The 17,474-nt window shown below is 44.0% G+C and overlaps 1 protein-coding gene across 4 annotated transcripts in view; it reads left to right on the top strand.

Annotated features, from left to right (window-relative positions):
* Window positions 1–17,474, top strand: part of PHF2 (PHD finger protein 2) — a 219,989-nt gene that overhangs the window by 141,761 nt on the left and 60,754 nt on the right. For all 4 annotated transcript variants that reach the window (XM_077277997.1, XM_077277995.1, XM_077277993.1 and 1 more), the window contains exons 4-10: window positions 7,055–7,215; window positions 8,840–8,981; window positions 10,874–11,060; window positions 12,131–12,293; window positions 13,431–13,518; window positions 15,165–15,271; window positions 15,851–15,942. In XM_077277997.1, coding sequence (XP_077134112.1) covers window positions 7,055–7,215; window positions 8,840–8,981; window positions 10,874–11,060; window positions 12,131–12,293; window positions 13,431–13,518; window positions 15,165–15,271; window positions 15,851–15,942 — 940 coding nt within the window. The remainder of the gene's footprint in view (window positions 1–7,054; window positions 7,216–8,839; window positions 8,982–10,873; window positions 11,061–12,130; window positions 12,294–13,430; window positions 13,519–15,164; window positions 15,272–15,850; window positions 15,943–17,474) is intronic.

The following is a 17,474-nucleotide window of genomic DNA, read 5'->3' as shown; positions in this document are numbered from 1 at the left end:
TCACCTGTTTGGTCATGGGGGTTAGATTGATCAGACCGCCCCCAATTAGGAGAACGGAAAGTTCTCTGTGTGAATGGATCAGGTTGTAGGACCCTCACTGCATTATTGTTCCTGTAGACCCCCATAAGTGAATAGACAGAATAGGTCACTTGTTTGGTGGGGGGAATTCCTGTACCAAAGCTGCCGGACGATGGTGTCTGATTCATCCATCCGCCATCATGGCGGTTTGTTGCTCTCTTCTGCGTAAAAATAAATAAAAGGTGTAAGACCGCCATCTATGGAGAAGAACGGCTCGCCCCGACACCTGCCTTATTAATCTCTGTTGTCAGCGGCGAGGAGCCGTCTCCTTGATGAGACTAAACCCTCATTCCACTAGTGGCTTCTCTGCGCGGGTTTCGGAGCGCAGCCCGGGGGATTGTGAAGAGCCGCCATCTGACCGCAGATGTCTTCCTGGCAGGAGGGTCTGGCAGACCTTCTGAAAGGGAAGTTGCTCCGCTCTCATCTGCCTGCCCAACCGGAAAGGAATTGATCTGAACGTTTGGCTCAGACCGTACCCAAAACTGGAGATGAGAAAAGTAAAAAAAAAAAAAAATCCAACCAGAACACAACGTTCATCTGGAATTATCCTGGGATGTTGGGAGTTTAGGGGGTTAAAAATCTTATTATTTTCTCACGGAACAGCGCCTCCTTTGTCCTTGAGGATGTGCCTTGTATTACAGCTCACCCCTTTAAGGTGAATAGCGCTGAGGTGGAGTACCCTGTGGACAAGAGGACACTTTATCTTCAAAATAAGGGTTCTTTTTTTCTAGTTGTCCATCCAGGATTCTGAAAAGCATGGCTGCCTTACAAAAACAGCGCCACCACTGTGTACAGTTAATGTGTGGTACTGCGACTTCGGCAATATTCTCTTCAATGGGGCTGAGCTGAAATGGCAGATGCAATCTGTAGCCAGAGGTAAAAATAAAAAGGCAGAACTGGAGTGAAACTGAGAATTTCAAGCGTTTTTTGGCAGCGAATTGAAACTTTACTCTGAATACCAAACCAATATAATAAACTATTCGGACACCTCCATATTACACCCTCAGGAGCTTTTATCGCCTCCCATTCTTCATTCATACACCATAATTTGGAGTTGGCCCCTTCAAAACTTCCATTCTTCTGGGAAGACTTTCTAGAAGACATTTTTCTAGCCGAGGCCAAACCCTATAGCCCCATAGTATGATCCTTCCTCCACCAAACTGTACAGGGGGCCCAATACAGTCAGGCGGGTAACATTCTCCTGGAGTCACCAAACCCAGACTCATCCATCAGATGCCAGATGGAGAAGTGTGATCCGTCACTTCACGGAGCACGTTTCTTCCAGAGTCTAGTGGTGGCGGCTTTACACCACTCCATCCGACGCTCGCCATTGTGCTTGGTGATGTAAGGCTGCATGCAGCTGCTTGGCCAAGAAGCTCCCGGCGAGAGCGTTTCGTTTGTGCTGATGTTAGTACCAGATGAGGTCTGGCCTCTGCAGTTATGGGGTCAGTAGAGCGTTGGTGACTTTTCTGCCCTCTGCTCCTCAGCACTCAGCCCCCTGCTCTGTAATGTTACGGGGTCTCCACTTTGTGGCTGAGTTGCTGCGGTTCCTTACACTTCTCAGTAATATCACTCACAGGTGATGGGGGAGGATTTAGGAGGCAAGAAATGTCATGAACGGACTTGTTACCCCAGTGGCCCCTATTACAGGACTGCGCTGGTATCAGTGATCTCTGTACCACCAGCCGGTCTGTCACATGTTAGGGCAGATGTGGGGCGAGGAGTCTTAGGTTATACACTGGCGGGTGTGAGGAGCCATATGTTATACACTGAAGGGCTGGATGTTATACACCAGGAAGGCAATGGGCTGGATGTTATATACTGGTTGATCGAGGGGCTGGATGTTATATACCAAAGGGCGAGGGCCTGGAGATTATACTCCAGGAGGGCAAGGGGCTGGATGTGGTACACTGGAGGGCAAGGGGCTGGATGTTTTACACCAGGGGGCGAGGGGCCGGATGTTATATACTGGGAGGCCAGGGGCCGGATGTTATATACTGGGGGGCCGGATGTTATGCACTGGTGGGGCGAGGGGCCGGATGTTATATACTGGGAGGCGAGGGGCCGGATGTTATGCACTGGTGGGGCGAGGAGCTGGATGTTATATACCGGGGAAAGAGGGGCCAGATGTTATACACTAGGAGGTGAGAACCTGGATGTTATACACCGGGGGGCAAAGGGTTGGATATTATGTACTAATGGGAAAGGGGCTGTATGTTAAACACTGGGAGGAAAAGTGTCGGATGTTATACACCGGGGTAGGGTGGGGCCGAATATTATACACTAGGAGGCGAAAGGCCAGATGTTATACACTGGGCGGCAAGGCGCCGGATATTAGACATCGGGGGCGAGGGGCTGGAGGTTATACATCCGGGGAGAGAAGCTGGAGGTTATACACCAGAGGTCGAGAAGCGGATGTTATCCACTGGGAGGAGAAGGGCTGGATGTTATACACTGGGAGGAGAAGGGCTGGATGTTATACACTGGGAGGAGAAGGGCCGGATGTTATACACTGGGAGGAGAAGGGCCGGATGTTATACACTGGGGGAGGAGAAGGGCCGGATGTTATATACCAGGGGTCGAGGGGCAGATGTTATCCACTGGGAGGAGAAGGGCCGGATGTTATACACCGGGGGTCGAGGGGCGGATGTTATCCACTGGGAGGAGAAGGGCCAGAGGTTGTACACCAGGGGTGCTGCATTAAAGTAAATAGCGTTCAGTTGCGATACCGCATATAGCCTAAGTTTTTCTTTCTTTTTTTTTTTTTTTTAAGAAAGCAGCTATGATATTCTAGTCCACATTTTATTCTTTTCTTATTATCATTGTATTTATTTTTATTTATGTATTTTTATTTGTATGTACTATTTAGTATTCCTATTTATGTATTATTTTTATTTGTGTTGTGTATTTTATTCATGTATTTATTTTTTAGTTTTTCATCTTCCAGCACATACGGTAGATATCTGATCTGGTCACATGACCCTCCTTATCATCTAACGATTGTTTCTGCCCCTTCATTATTGTTTTTGATCTTTCTTTTTTCATCTTGGAGGCATTCGTCGCTGATCTTACAGTGACTGCAATGAAAGGCCGTCTGTTTTTGCCATAATCTGACTTCACAGGGGCGATCACAGCATATTTCAGGAAGCGCTCCCTCCTCTTGTTTTGTCAGAAAACCAAATCTTCCATAGTGTATGAAATGTAAACAAACAGGCGACGTGTGGAAGGGCTCCACACCGCCACCTGCTGGCCGATCGGAGGAATACGTGCGTACTATAGAAACGCTGCTCTGAGCCGTGAGGACTGCACACCGTCATACACACATTTGGAAAAACGTGGAATAAAAATCCTGACAATTTTGAGTGTTGATAAATTTGCTATTGTTTTCATTATCACTCAACATCCATACACTCTTGTCTTGTGGTGCGGATTGGGTTGCTTGCAAAATTTGTAGTAAAAGCTTAAAAAAAACGGGCAAAAATAACTGTTTATTGAGTTTCGAATGCTGAAACCATCCCGCGATCAGGGCTCTGGATCCCAGAAACCAGCCTTGAATGGAGCTGCTCATCCTTCCTTTCATTGACTATGGGACAGATAATGGCAAAGTTGCTTTCTCTGGCAGTCCCATAGACAATGGAGCAGAAATCAAGCATGTTCATGTCACCATTCTTGTGGTTCTCGCCAAGTAATCTTCTATACTATGGAAAGGGGATAACCTATTGTTCTGGGAATAACTGTTTAATTCCTTAAAGAGCGTCTCTTTTTTGCGCTATTCATGACTCCGATGGGAAAATCTATCACTGTACTGGCGACAAGAGAGCGAGACCCTAAAACAGCTGCGCCATGTCTGTAGTTTATGGGAGTCACGGACGTAGTGTAGTGGTCCTACCGACTACGGAAACACCTTTTGAATATAAATAATAGACAAACAAATTACTTTTACCCCAAAATATGGCAAAGAAAAAAAAAAAAAAAACTCGTCTTGCAAAAAATAAGCTATTGCACAGTCACGTCCAATGAAAAGATAAAAATAATATAGGTTTGTGGCGTCAAAGACATTGCAATGATGAAATTGCATAAAAGATAATAAATCATGCAAAATGGAACTAATAAACAAACTACCTGGCCAATAAAAAAGCACAATATAATAATAAATTAAATATATATATATATATACACATATATATATAAATCCAGAAAAATTGGAGGCAGCACACCGTTTGTAGTGAGAAGGAGCTATTTAATCAGCCCAGAAGGCGACATTTCGGTCCCAACAGGAACCTATATCACTTTTTCTCTCTCTCTCTCTCTCTCTCTCTCTCTCTCTCTCTCTCTCTCTCTCTCTCTCTCTCTCTCTCTCTCTCTCTCTCTCTCTCTCTCTCTCTCTCTCTCTCTCTCTCTCTCTCTCTCTCTCTCTCTCTCTCTCTCTCTCTCTCTCTCTCTCTCTCTCTATATATATATATATATATATATATATATATATATATATATATATATATATATAATTTATTTTTTTTTAAATCACATTTTTACAGAGCGGTTTCATTAGCAATTTTTAACCATTTCACTTTTATATGACTTTTATAGCGACCACGTGATGGATTCACCGGTATCTCATTCTGCAGTCTGTTATGTACAGTGACACTTAGAGGCTGTAGAAATCCAATGTTCCACAACGTTCATATCACACCATATTGCCAAAATAATTTCCGGGCATAAATAAAATATCCTTGTAGACAATTTTAACGGTGAAGACTGTCACTTTGTCATATTCGGCTCGGCTACGTCTGTAGTGGACTCCCCGTGTGTCAGCGAGCACCACGTGCTTACATTGTGTTGCTGCGTTTCTCATCGGAGAATACATGAATTGTTAATACGCCGCTGTGTGCCGAATGACTAATTCCTCGCGAGTGGCTGTTCTCCTCCGTCTCCTGTCATGTCTCATTTCTCACATCATGTAAGCAATTTGTTTAAATAAATGTTTTCATTGGAATCAATAAAAGTGCGGTAGACGAGCCCGTATTTTATTTATGTAATCCATAGACGGGATCAATAATTCAGAGTCTGGAAGTAACAAAGGAGCCGACACTCGCGCCCCCTTTACTTTCTACTTGGCTTTTTGGATTAGGGATTCCTTCGGTGTCTTGTAGATCCTTATAGCAGAAAGGGGTTGTAGTCTCCAATCAGTGATCGCCGGCAGATGCAGCAGAGCTGTGTTTGTCATTACCGCGTATCATGGAGAGGTGCGCGGCTATTGCGTCGACTCGAAGGCTCTCGTCTTCATCAGCGGAATTATAGAATTCTGCAAATTGAGTTTTCAAAAGAGCTGTTGTGATGGCTGTCTGCACATTGGCACCGCACCATGCGAAGGCGACAGTCTCATCACCTGGATGGAAGAAGCCAGGAATTTCATGTACTTTCTTCGTTTCAGAATGCCTAATATAATACTTAAAGGGAATCTGTCAGTAGGATGAACCCTCCTAAGCCTTATATATAGGCAGGTAGGTCATAGGGAGCCGAATAAAATGATACCTTGATATCTGCAATCCGATGTCTTACTCTAAAGAAATCGACTTTTTTTAAAAATATGTAAATTAGCTGTTAAGATCTATGGGCGGTAAACAGATCATTCTGAAAATCTGCTGCCAGAGCTTGTAATGAGGCATTATCAGTGTGAGACATGAAATCACTGACAGTCTGATCTCCTAATCTATATGTCTCAGACTGGTAACATCACCTTCAATATAAAATAATCTCTGGAGGCAGATCCTAGCAGGGATCTATGTCCGGCCCATAGATCTTAACAGCTCATTTACATATTAAGTAAAACATGGATTTCTCTGGAATAAGATATCGCATTGCTGATATCAAGGTATCATTTTATTCAGCTTCCTGTGACCTACGTGCCCATAGAGACGGCTTAGGAGGGTTGAGCCTACTGACAGATTCCCTTTAAAATGTTGTTTTCATGTTCTCTAAAAGTTATTTGCTCGTAAAATAACAATTTACTTGTTATTTAAAATGATTTTCATTCTCAAGACTTTTTTTTCTTTCTTTTTTTTTTACTTGTATTGTTTACTGCTTGTTGCTTAAGTTATTGGCCACTTTGCACAGTCTGTCAGTGGCCACTCTCCTAGGCAAGGAGTACAGCGCTTACAAGATCTTTCCAATGGAGCTTGTAAGTGCTGCTCTGTGGCTGGCCGAAACCGCTTCAGTGCCTTCTGATGCCGCGAAAATTAAGCTGACTCTGGTTGCTGCATTGGAGAGCGCAGACTTCGATCCAGTGGCTTGACCATGCTGCTGGTAAGAACTGTCAATCAGTCTGGAGCACTGTGCCCCCCGACAAGCAGGACGGCTGGGGAACGCTGTGCTCCTGATCTTTCATCATGAGAGCCTTTAAGGGGATTCTGTTCCAACCATGAGCAGCATGAATCAAAGACTGGCTCCTGCATTGAAACCAACATGTATCTTTTAGTCTGAAGCGCGTTGGAGAGAAAGACATAGTTGACCGCGCGACTGGGGACAGGGTGACCAGTCCCAGAGGTATGTCCCCGGAGACTTCTCTGACTAGACTGACCGGTCTCTCCGGTTACACACTAATGGAGACATGTTATGGTCTAGCATAGCAGTTGGGCAGACTCTATGGCATGATGCTCAAGACAAAGCTCTACTTGTGTGATTGGCTTCTAGTGATACCTGAAAGAGGGAGAAACCTCTGTGTGACCAGGTGACCGAAAAATCAACTCTTATTGAGCTTGTATGGCTTACGCTGGTAGACGTCAGACAGCTACTTCCTATCCCAGGAACCGGAGGCTGGAGACATTCTGCCCTCAGCTTCATACTGGCATTTGATGGGCAAGATGCTTGCCCTGGTAGACATCAGCAGCTCGATACAACTTGAATGTTACTGGCACCGTTCGTTCCGTAGTTGCTGTCTTAGACGTCCAGTGTAACCTCCGAGACCTCTGTCTTCCAGTGCCGAGGATGTGGTCACCAAGCTGAATGGCAGTCAGTTAACAGTGGAATATTTTGAAGACACTGGGTTTACAGAACCAATTCTGGTGCCAAAGAAGGATGGTCTGGGTCTCTCTGTGCCCGCGCCCACGTTCTATGTCAGCGATGTGGAAAACTATGTTGGTAAGTTGTCAGTCACAGGGATATAGTTGTATCCTGTATGTCTCGGCATCAAGAGCTTCAGAAGTTGCATCAACTGTGCTTGAGATAAAACCTCAAATACCCGGACTGGCTAGGGTCTTGTTGACACTAACTTTTTTTTGTTAAAGAGAGTGGTCCAAAAACTTGAGTAATGAACAACCCCTTTAAGCATCAGGAAGAAAAAATGTCATGCCTTCTGTGATCAAGCTGAAGCTTTGGGCATCATTGGGTGTTGTCAGGACTCTCCAGTGCCGGCATCGGGAGCTGGCAGGAACGTGACCGAAAGTGTGCGATTTGCATACATGCTGTCACATAACGACTAGACGTGCACAGCAGCGCTCAATATAAGTGGATTGAGTGAGGCTGGGCACGTCTAGTCGGAATGTGCTCGAAAGTATGCTAATCACATGACTTCCTGCTCTCAGTGCTGGAGAATCCTGATAGTGCACATTGTGCGCACTGTGAGGATTCACAAGTGTGCAGTCTTATACAGGAAAGAAATATATCTTGGTACCAGTCTTATACAGTGACTTCATACTCTGGTCCCAATCCTGGACAACCCCTTTAAATAGGACGTTTTACCACTCCTGATACATATTGTATACAGTCGTGATAAATAATAATTCTGGAGCTTATTTTCTTAAAACGCTACTTTTATTTCTCCGGTAAATTTATCAATAAATTGACAATTGGGTTGATAGTTTTTCCTTTATTAATAGGATGTGCCCTGCATTGATTGGACAGTGTCAGGGACACGCCCCCAATTAGGAACACCCACTTGTCAATTTGTTTATCAATTTCTTGGCGGATTGATAGAGGAACAATACAATACAGAGCTGTAAGAAAAGTAATTGGTATCTAATGAGGATTTTTATTAGTGACCGGTCCTATTTAAAGGGGTTTTCCACTTGTGCCCAAACACTTTTTTTTACATATGAAATAAAAAGCTTAGATAGTTCTCGCCTTCCTCTGGGTTCAGCGACGTCTCTCCGCAGCTCATCTGGTCTCTGTGTATCGAGTAACATGATGACGTCACACCTACAGCTCACAAAACCGCTGTAGGCAATCACTGAGCTCAGCGATTAATGCCGTCTACATAAGCAGAACCGCTGAGCTCAGTGATTGCCTGCAGTGATGATGTGTGACGAAACTGCTCCTGCCAATGAACTGAGATCAGAGCAGCAGCGTAGGACCCCGGGAACGATGAATTCTATCATTATTTGTTATTTTGTATGTGTAAAAGTGTTTGGGCACAAGTCTTTTTTTTTTTTTTAAAGTGGAAAACCCCTTTAAATTAAGCTGCCTTAAAGGGGTTTTGCCTAGCACTGAATTTTTTTTTTCTTAAAAAAAAAAAAAAAAAAAAAGTAACAATCCTCCTCTGCACTTTTCCAATGCTGCTGGGGTTCCCCATCCGGTCTTTGTAGTCCCTGTTCAGTTTCTCGTAGACTTGTGACCGCTGCAGCCAATCATTGGCCGTAGCTGGGACCAACACGGCGGTTACTTTACTATGACTTTTGCATGAGCCCCAGCTGTGAGTATTCCTACCTATTATCATCTGTCAGATACAATGAACGCGCCCTAGCGGCTCTCTTACCTTGGTTTGCAGGTCCCGAGCGGGTGGTTGATGTTACAGACGTCACAAAACAGAAGGACTGCAAGATGAAGCTGAAGGAGTTTGTGGATTATTACTACAGCACTAATAGGAAAAGGGTTCTTAATGTGATCAACCTCGAATTCTCTGACTCCAGGTGAGCACGACCGAGATATCTCCCCGGAGGTCCAACTACGTAATAATATTACACATGGGGACAGATATATTCAGCACACACCGTCATGTTCTGCTGCGATGTATAAGAGAAACCACAATGCAACAAGTTCAGCTCAGCTACATCTGTAGATCCGTAGATAAGACAGACTTCTAATTACGTCTAGGTGCAAGAGGAAGGACCTTATCACAGTAGGACCTTTTTTTTTCTTAAAGGGAAGCGATCATCAAAAAATGACCTATCAAGATTTTGTGTTACTCATATATTTTTTTTATTTTATTTTAATATAGCACAATCTGTATTGAAAATAAAAAATAAAAATCTTGTAATTCTCACACTGGCCACTGGGGCTTTTTTTTAGACTCTAACTTCCTGTTGTTACAGGAAACATTATATATACATTAGCAGCAACGAACGGACTCCGCCCCTATCTTTTGTATTTGTGTGTGTGCAAAGGTCATTGCCTTTTTTGGTAATTTTTTTTTCCCCATATCCCACTATGTATTAAAAATGGAAAAATATAATTTGGCACACTGGCCACCGGGTTTTTTTTTTTTTTTTTTTAGATTCTAACTTCCTGTTTCTGGAAACAACACATGTACATAGTCAAAGTCTGACCATTATGGCTATCTTCTGTAATGTAGCATCTAATGAGGGTGTGCAAAGGTGATTGTAAAGGGACGGAGAGCAGGTTCGGCTGTGACAACACCTATTGTGATTGGTGAATCCTGTGTTATCAGCTGTGTTTTGAGGTGTTACCTGTCATTGTCATCCTGCCTCTGCTGATAAAGAGCCTGCTGAAAACTCTTCCTGAAAGGACAGGGAGTATGCTTCTATAAAAGCCTCAGTGGCAAGTGTGAAAACTGCAAAAGTACTAATTTTTTCATTTAGATTTTTGTATATATCTATATATATATATATATATATATATATATATATATATATATTATATATATTTTTTTTTTTTAACTAAAGTTCATGATATTAAAAGTATTTTTTATATATATACATGTAAAATAAAAAGCTGTTGTTTTCTGAGATATTTTTTCTTTAAATGATGAGTTGTCCAGAATATTTGTAGCTACTCTCTACCCTGACTAACAGACATGCATTCTAGAATAACATGCTATAACAGCTACTGTGGACTGAGGTGCACAGGACACTAGTCAGACAGGACGGTCTCTGGTGGCTTCTCCCCAAAGGCTACTAGTCATTGACAGATCTCTCTCTACGCTCGCGTATTGAGAGAGACCTATCGGTCACTGGCAGCGGATGGAGAGAAGGCACCAGGGACCCAGCTGTCCGACTAGTGGCCATGTGCAGCTCGGTCCCCGGCTGGTTTTTAAACTAGGATTTTATATGAAATGCCGCAGGGTTTCAGAGTCAAACATATGTGGCTGAAATCATGTATAGGGCAGCACGTTTCAGCTGTCAGGTCCCTTTAAAGGGGTATTCTAGTCTGCATACATTACCCCAATGCTCTGGCTATATTCGTTAGTGCCATAGACTTATACTAGACCGCCAATGAGCCACTTTCAATTCTTTCTGGGTCCAGTTTTGTGGCCGGTGTGACATCTAATAACACGTTTCGGGGTTCATTAGTGGACGGCTGAACCATGCGACCCCTGTGATTTCTGTCCCCCCCCCCCCCCCCGACTGCTGATCGTGAGACTTTCTAATTTCCAGTTCAGCAGTTGGAAATCCCCATTACATCATATCTGCGTGAGAGTCAAGAGAGCCACGTTCCCATTTATTCCATCAGTCGGGACCACAGGGACGAATCCCACCGATGACATCATCTGACGTGTCTCGGTGACCTCATCGGTATGACATCCTGAAATGGTCACCATTTTTATTTGACCTCTTGTCTGCAGAATGTCCAGCTTCGTGGAGTCTCCGGAGATCGTTAAGAAGCTTTCGTGGGTGGAGAACCATTGGCCCGATGATGCTCTCCTCGCAAAACCAAAAGTGACCAAGTATTGTTTGATATGCGTAAAGGACAGTTACACCGACTTCCACATAGACTCGGGAGGCGCGTCAGCCTGGTACCACGTGCTGAAAGTAAGCCGCCATGTCCAAAATGTCATTGGCCTTTTCTCATAATTTTATTTTCTTGTCCTCCATAATTATTATCTTTATTTTCCGTTCCTTACATAGCGCCGGCATATTCTGCAGCGCAGTACAGAAATCGTCACCATCCACAACAGTCCCTACACCCAATGGGGCTCACAAGCTAATTTTCCTTTTTTTTTTTTTTTTTTCTTCTTAATTGACGCACACTAGTCTCAATTTAATAAAATAGTAATTAAAGGGATAGTCCGGTTCCGCTCACTTCTGCATCGAGAGATTAACGGGCTGCTGACTTCACGTCTAAAGATTTCTGCTGGCTTCTGAACTCGAGCGGCAGAAAATCCTGCTCCTGTTCAATCCTAATGAATCGATGTTTTGTCGACCGGCTTTACTCATCTGCCGATGCAGAAGTGATCGGCGCCAGATTGCCGCTTTAATCTCTTAAGTGTATTTTTGGAATATGGACTGAAACCCTTGCAAGCATGGGAAGAATACACAATCTTTATCCCTTGGTGGGATTCGCACCCACGACCCCCACTGTGCTACCCATAATGCCATACACCGCTCATAATCTTTTTACCCCCAAATTGGGGCAAGGCCCGATATGCCTTCAGATAATAAAATAATCATTAATTAATGTGCATGTCGTTAAGGTTGTATTTACATTTCACGATTATCCTAGGAACGCACGTTTCTCAATAAACAGGCTGAAGATCACCCCATCAAGGAGCACAATGCCCATTCATTGGGTGAAGTGATATTTTGTGTTGCCCAAAAGTTCATCATTCTCGGAAGCACTTGATCCTGCCAATCTGGACATGTGCTGCCGAGAACAATGGTAGCCTTTGTGCTATCTGATTGTTCAGAGCACATCCGATGCGGCGTTAGATTGTATAAACCAGCTATTAAATGGCCTCTGAGTGGACCCTTATTGATGACGTAAGGTCTCAGCAGCTGGAGAAGTGTGCGGGTGTTGCAGGAGGCAGTGACCCATCGTCTTATAAGGTTGTCAGTGATGCCAGAGCTGCAAGATGGATTTCTTTTTCTTTTTTTTTTTGCAGGGGGAAAAAATATTTTATCTGATCAGACCAGCATCAGCCAATATCTCTCTATACGAGCGCTGGAGATCAGCGGCCAATCACTACGAGATGTTCTTTGCAGATCAAGTAGACAAATGTTACAAGTGCACAGTAAAACAAGGGCAGACTCTGTTCATTCCATCAGGTGAGACAAAGAGACATTCCAGGTGATCACAGATCCTGATGCTACGGAACAAATGACATTAAAGGGAATCTGTCAGCAAGCTTTTTCTATATACATCAAGAGCAGCAAGGCTGAGACCCTGATGCCAGTGATGTCACATACTGGGCTGTGTGTTGCTGTTTCAATACAATCAATGTTTTACCAGCAGGAGATTATCACTGCAGGACTAGGTGTCACCTGCTTCCTGGTCGAACCACACCCCCACCACTGATTAGCATCTTTGTGCCTACACACAGTGCACACACAAAGCAGCCAATCAGTGGTGTGGGCGGGGTTATACTGAGCTCAGCATTCAAGAGAACTGCTAGATCTGCAGCAGAGAAAACTGTGTATCAAAATGACAGAGAATAGAGTTTTGTAATGCCTCATTAGAGCAGAGTGACTTCTGCATTCATTGCGTATGCGACTGCCGCAGATAGCCAGGAACAGACCTATGGATGATGAATGCATGTGCTGCCATCTCTTCATTTTATTCAGGCATTTCAGAGCCCCATTCTCAGGATTATGGAGGGGACCTATCGGTGGGGCCCCGGCGATCAGTAAGTTGTCAGTTATCATGATAACCTGCCGTTTAATACAACCCCATTAACTCCTTAATGACTGAACTATTAATTTTTTTGTGTGTTTTTCTCTTCCCTTATTCAAAGAGCGTTAATTATTTTCTTTTTTCTTTTTCCCTTGACATAGCCGTTTGAAGGCTTGGTTTGCTTGATATGTTGCTTAGAAACACACCGTTAATTTTACCATATAATGTACAGAACAGTTAGAAAATAATAATAATAATTATTCCATATGAAACTGTAGAAAAAAAACTGCAATTCCGACATTGTTTTTGAGTCCAGGCTTTACAGGTTGTCGTGGACGGAGATGTACGTCTGCACATGGCGCCGCTATGGCTCAGTGCTACGTGTCCCGGTCTACGGCTGACATATTGCACTGGATTATGTAGATATTCTCCAGTTTTCAGGGGTGTTCTCTGGCAATGCAGCATCCTTGCTTTGTCAGATTCTCCCTCTGTGAGAATATACAGTATCTACTGATTAATGTGCTCGCATTTCATTACAGACATACTAAAGAAATCCTCTGTTTTTCTTGCAGGGTGGGTCTACGCCACATTAACCCCCGTGGACTGTTTAGCATTTTCCGGTCACTTCCTTCACAGCATGAGCGTGGAAATGCAGATGAGGTATAATGCCATCTTACAACCACTTAATTGTAAAGTGCGGCGGAATATGTTGGCATTATACAAATAAAAATTATTATAATTTGTTACACAATTCTGGATGAATATTGATGGAATAGAAAGTTGAATTGGGGAAAAAAATCAGGGCTGTGGAGTCGGAGTCATGGAGTCGGAGTCATGGAGTCGGAGTCATGGAGTCGGAGTCATGGAGTCGGAGTCATGGAGTCGGAGTCATGGAGTCGGAGTCATGGAGTCGGAGTCATGGAGTCGGAGTCATGGAGTCGGAGTCATGGAGTCGGAGTCATGGAGTCGGAGTCATGGAAATTGAGGAGTCGGAGAGTTGGCTTACTGACTCTACAGCCCTGAAAAAAATGTCACTTTTGCAATCGCCCTGATCCTTTGTGCTGTATAATACACATTAGAGTAAAGTCATCTAAACCTGCCAATATTGGGCGGGATCAGTCGATGGTCTAATGTGTATGGGGGGCTTTCCGACTCTTTCCCCTTCAGATTATGTGGGGGACAAAAAGAGAATATGGGCACTCGACTGAGCCGAGTGCTGCTCTGTATGGGGGAGGTCGAATTGATAGGGGTCTGCTGAGTTATCATTCTGCCAATAGATAAGCGCGGTATTATTGCTAACAAATGCGCTTTTACTGTAATCGATTTTGCGGCATTAAAAGACGTGATGTATACCGATCAGCGGCCGTTTAATATCCTGTTTATACAGGCCAACTGCGCTTCAGATGCACACAGAATGATCACACAATGAGCAGAAGCTGCCATTGTTCTCGGCGGCACAGGCCTTGTTTACATAGGATCATGTGCTGCCGAAAACGATAATTTTTCGGGTATTTACACTTCACAATTATCGTTCATGGGAATGCTCATTATCGTGGAGTCAATATTGGTTGTCAATCACCCGATCAAGTAGCAAAAAGCTCGTTTGTCGGCTGATCTGTAGCCTGTATCGACCCCACGAGTATTGTGAATGCTCCTTCGCGATTATCGTGCAGTGTGAATGCACTTTTAATGTTCGGCATTCTAGTGCACGGGAAACTATGTAAATGGCCGCAATCAGGTTTATCCCTGAGTATCCATCACAAAAACCGGCACCAGCAGATGTGGTTGGCTCCCTATAGACGACGGGTTGTGATGATGCGCCATTCATTTGCAAAATTTAGATAACCCACTTTAAAGGAGTTTTCTCATCTTCTTTCTTCAGGAGCGCACTACTCCCCTGCCCTCCAGCCTCCTGCTTGCTGGTAGGCGGTGCCCTCCTGAATGATTGACAGCTCGGACCTGCGGTGTTGTCCTGCTTGTCTCCGACACTGCACTCAGAGGCAGCATCGGAGGAGCGCAGGGGCGTCCTAGGTGGCCAGATCTATAGACTTGGTTAGTTTCAGAAGGGCACTTATAGGCTCTCTTGCAAACAAGTGTGCTCCAAGCCTGGGTGATCGTCCACTGCTGATAGACTGCAGCAGTGGTCGGTAACCTAAGAAATGGGCATTAATTTGTAATTGCAAAGGTAAAATGTTTCACACTTGAGAATGACCTTTTATTAAAATACGTTAAAAAGATGCTGTTTTGGTTACATCTTTTCTAAAGCCCGTATGACCATATTGTATTGGCCGTCTCCAATCCCACAGAGCATACGAGGTAGAAAAGAGACTGAAGATTGTCAGCTTAACGCAGTTCCCAAACTATGAGACGGCCTGTTGGTACGTGGGAAGACACCTACTCGAGAAGTTCAAAGGTATGTGATCTAGTGAGATTATTCCAGAAAAACGCCAGTCACCGCCCGAGGCTATAATAAAAGGAAAAATATACCATAAATCCATCCCCTACTATTCCTTCCAACCTTTGACTGGCCTGGTGGTCAATCGTTGGCGGTCATCAACCTTGAATGTCCAAAATTTAATTGCCAAAAATCACATCATGCCCAAATGTTTCTAGACGATATATATAATATACATTTGGTTTTTCTTTTAATGAAATACTAATGTTTTCATGAGTTCGCCTACTGAGATAGATACTGTACATCAGACGTTCCTCCTATTCACTGTCTGGACAGTTTTGTCCTACAGGATTTACAGCTCCTGCTAACAGCCCCCCATACACCATAGTTTCTAACTGGGGTGGGGGGGGGGGGGGGCAAATCACTGCAGTGTTGCTGGCTCAGAAGTATCTTGTGGTACTGAAAACACAAATATAGTTGTCTCCCTTTTTCAGAATTTCTCACTTTGAGTCTGATTATGGATCATGTCCAGGCTGACACTTTGACGTCTATGTCCCAGAACTTGCACTAACCATCACTTGTGTTGTATTTCTCCAGCATTACATAAGTCGGGGAAGCAGCCAGCACCTCACCTTGTGCAAGGGGCCAAAATACTGAATGGAGCCTTTAGGTCATGGACGAAAAAACACGTACGTTTTCTCTGTAACCCCTAAGTATCACTCTAAGGGCTCGCTCACTCTGGCGTCAGCGAGAGAATCGGGACCATTATGCTAATGGCGCTCGGATCATGTCAGAGTTTAATCCGAGTGTCATCTGAGTGTGATCAGATTCCCTTACATGAGAGAATCGCAGCACAGGTGCTATGAAGATGGACATAGATGGAATTTCTCCATCTTCTCCATTGTCTCCTTCTTCTCCATTGTCTCCTTCTTCTCCATTGCTTCCCTCTTCATTGTCTCCTTCTTCTCCATTGTCTCCTTCTCCATTGCCTCTCTGCGCATACATTGCACTGCACTTGCTTGACATCAGAGTGCAGTCCAATGTTTCACACCCATAGACATGTATGAGTTTGTGTGATCCGAATATCAAAGCCACTTGCAGCATGCCAAATTGGCATAGATATAATCGCATATCTGCACTGCCCCATAGTATAACATTGGGTCAAGTGCTATCCAATAAAACATCACATAGAACTCGGTTGTGTTATACGGCAGTGAGAGTGAGCCCTAGTAATCATACATCCTTTTATTTTCTTATTTAATGAGGTATTTAGCAGTTATGTAAATTAAGTATAAAGCGATTGGCCACTACTTCATATCCCAAGGATAGGCCATCAAAATCTGATTGGTGGTGGTACAACACCTGGCACCTGACTATCAACTGTTACTGGAAGTAACATTTGAGAATTTCTGTCACCCCCCACCCTGGTAACAGATGTTTTGTGAGGATGCCAGTTATCGTTCCCCTACCAATCAGATGTTGCATAGGCTTTCAATTAAAAAAAGTAGTGGCCAACTCTGTTAAAGGGGTTATCTCATCAGAACATGATTGGAGAGCTTCTCTGGCAAACATTAGACATCTATGTATTATATCAGGGAGGCATACTTTTTTTTTTCTGGTCCAAGGGTCACCCCCTGTCAGATTGAACCAATTTCAATCCGAGGGTCAGAGTGAACCAATCCTAATGGCCACAATTAAACTTTAGAGGGTATTACCATCTAAGACATTATGTTCGATTCAAATAATATGCGTGAATGTCTGATGGGTGCCAATTTTACTCCCAAAAAGGGATCATCCGCCCCTGGTGAATTTTTTGGGCAAGTGCTGCAGAATGGGGAATCCTAATGGTGTGTAATGCACCCATCTTTAGAATTCGGCTCCGCTTGTCCATTATACAGTCATTACGTGGCCACAATTACGTGATTTGCACACTTGCGATTACGTGCCGACTAGAGTCTCTGCAGCATTTCGTGATGTTTTGTTGAAAGACGCAACTGAGACGCTAATCGGCATTCGACTGCAAGTTTCCAAATCAAAAACTTGCCAACACGTGATGACCCATGGAGCTGAATCCCGTGACCTCTGGATCTGCTTGTCACCTCCTCATCTTTCGGGTCGACAGTCCCCAATCCCAGCAAATCATAAGTGTGCCATGATCTGCGATAGATATCAAATCCAGAAGGCGTTGTGCTGTGTCTCCAGTGGGTACCATACTACCATT

This window comes from Ranitomeya variabilis, chromosome 8, assembly GCF_051348905.1.
Source record: "Ranitomeya variabilis isolate aRanVar5 chromosome 8, aRanVar5.hap1, whole genome shotgun sequence".
NCBI classification, from domain to species: domain Eukaryota; kingdom Metazoa; phylum Chordata; class Amphibia; order Anura; family Dendrobatidae; genus Ranitomeya; species Ranitomeya variabilis.
This window is presented reverse-complemented; position numbering and strand designations above follow the sequence as displayed.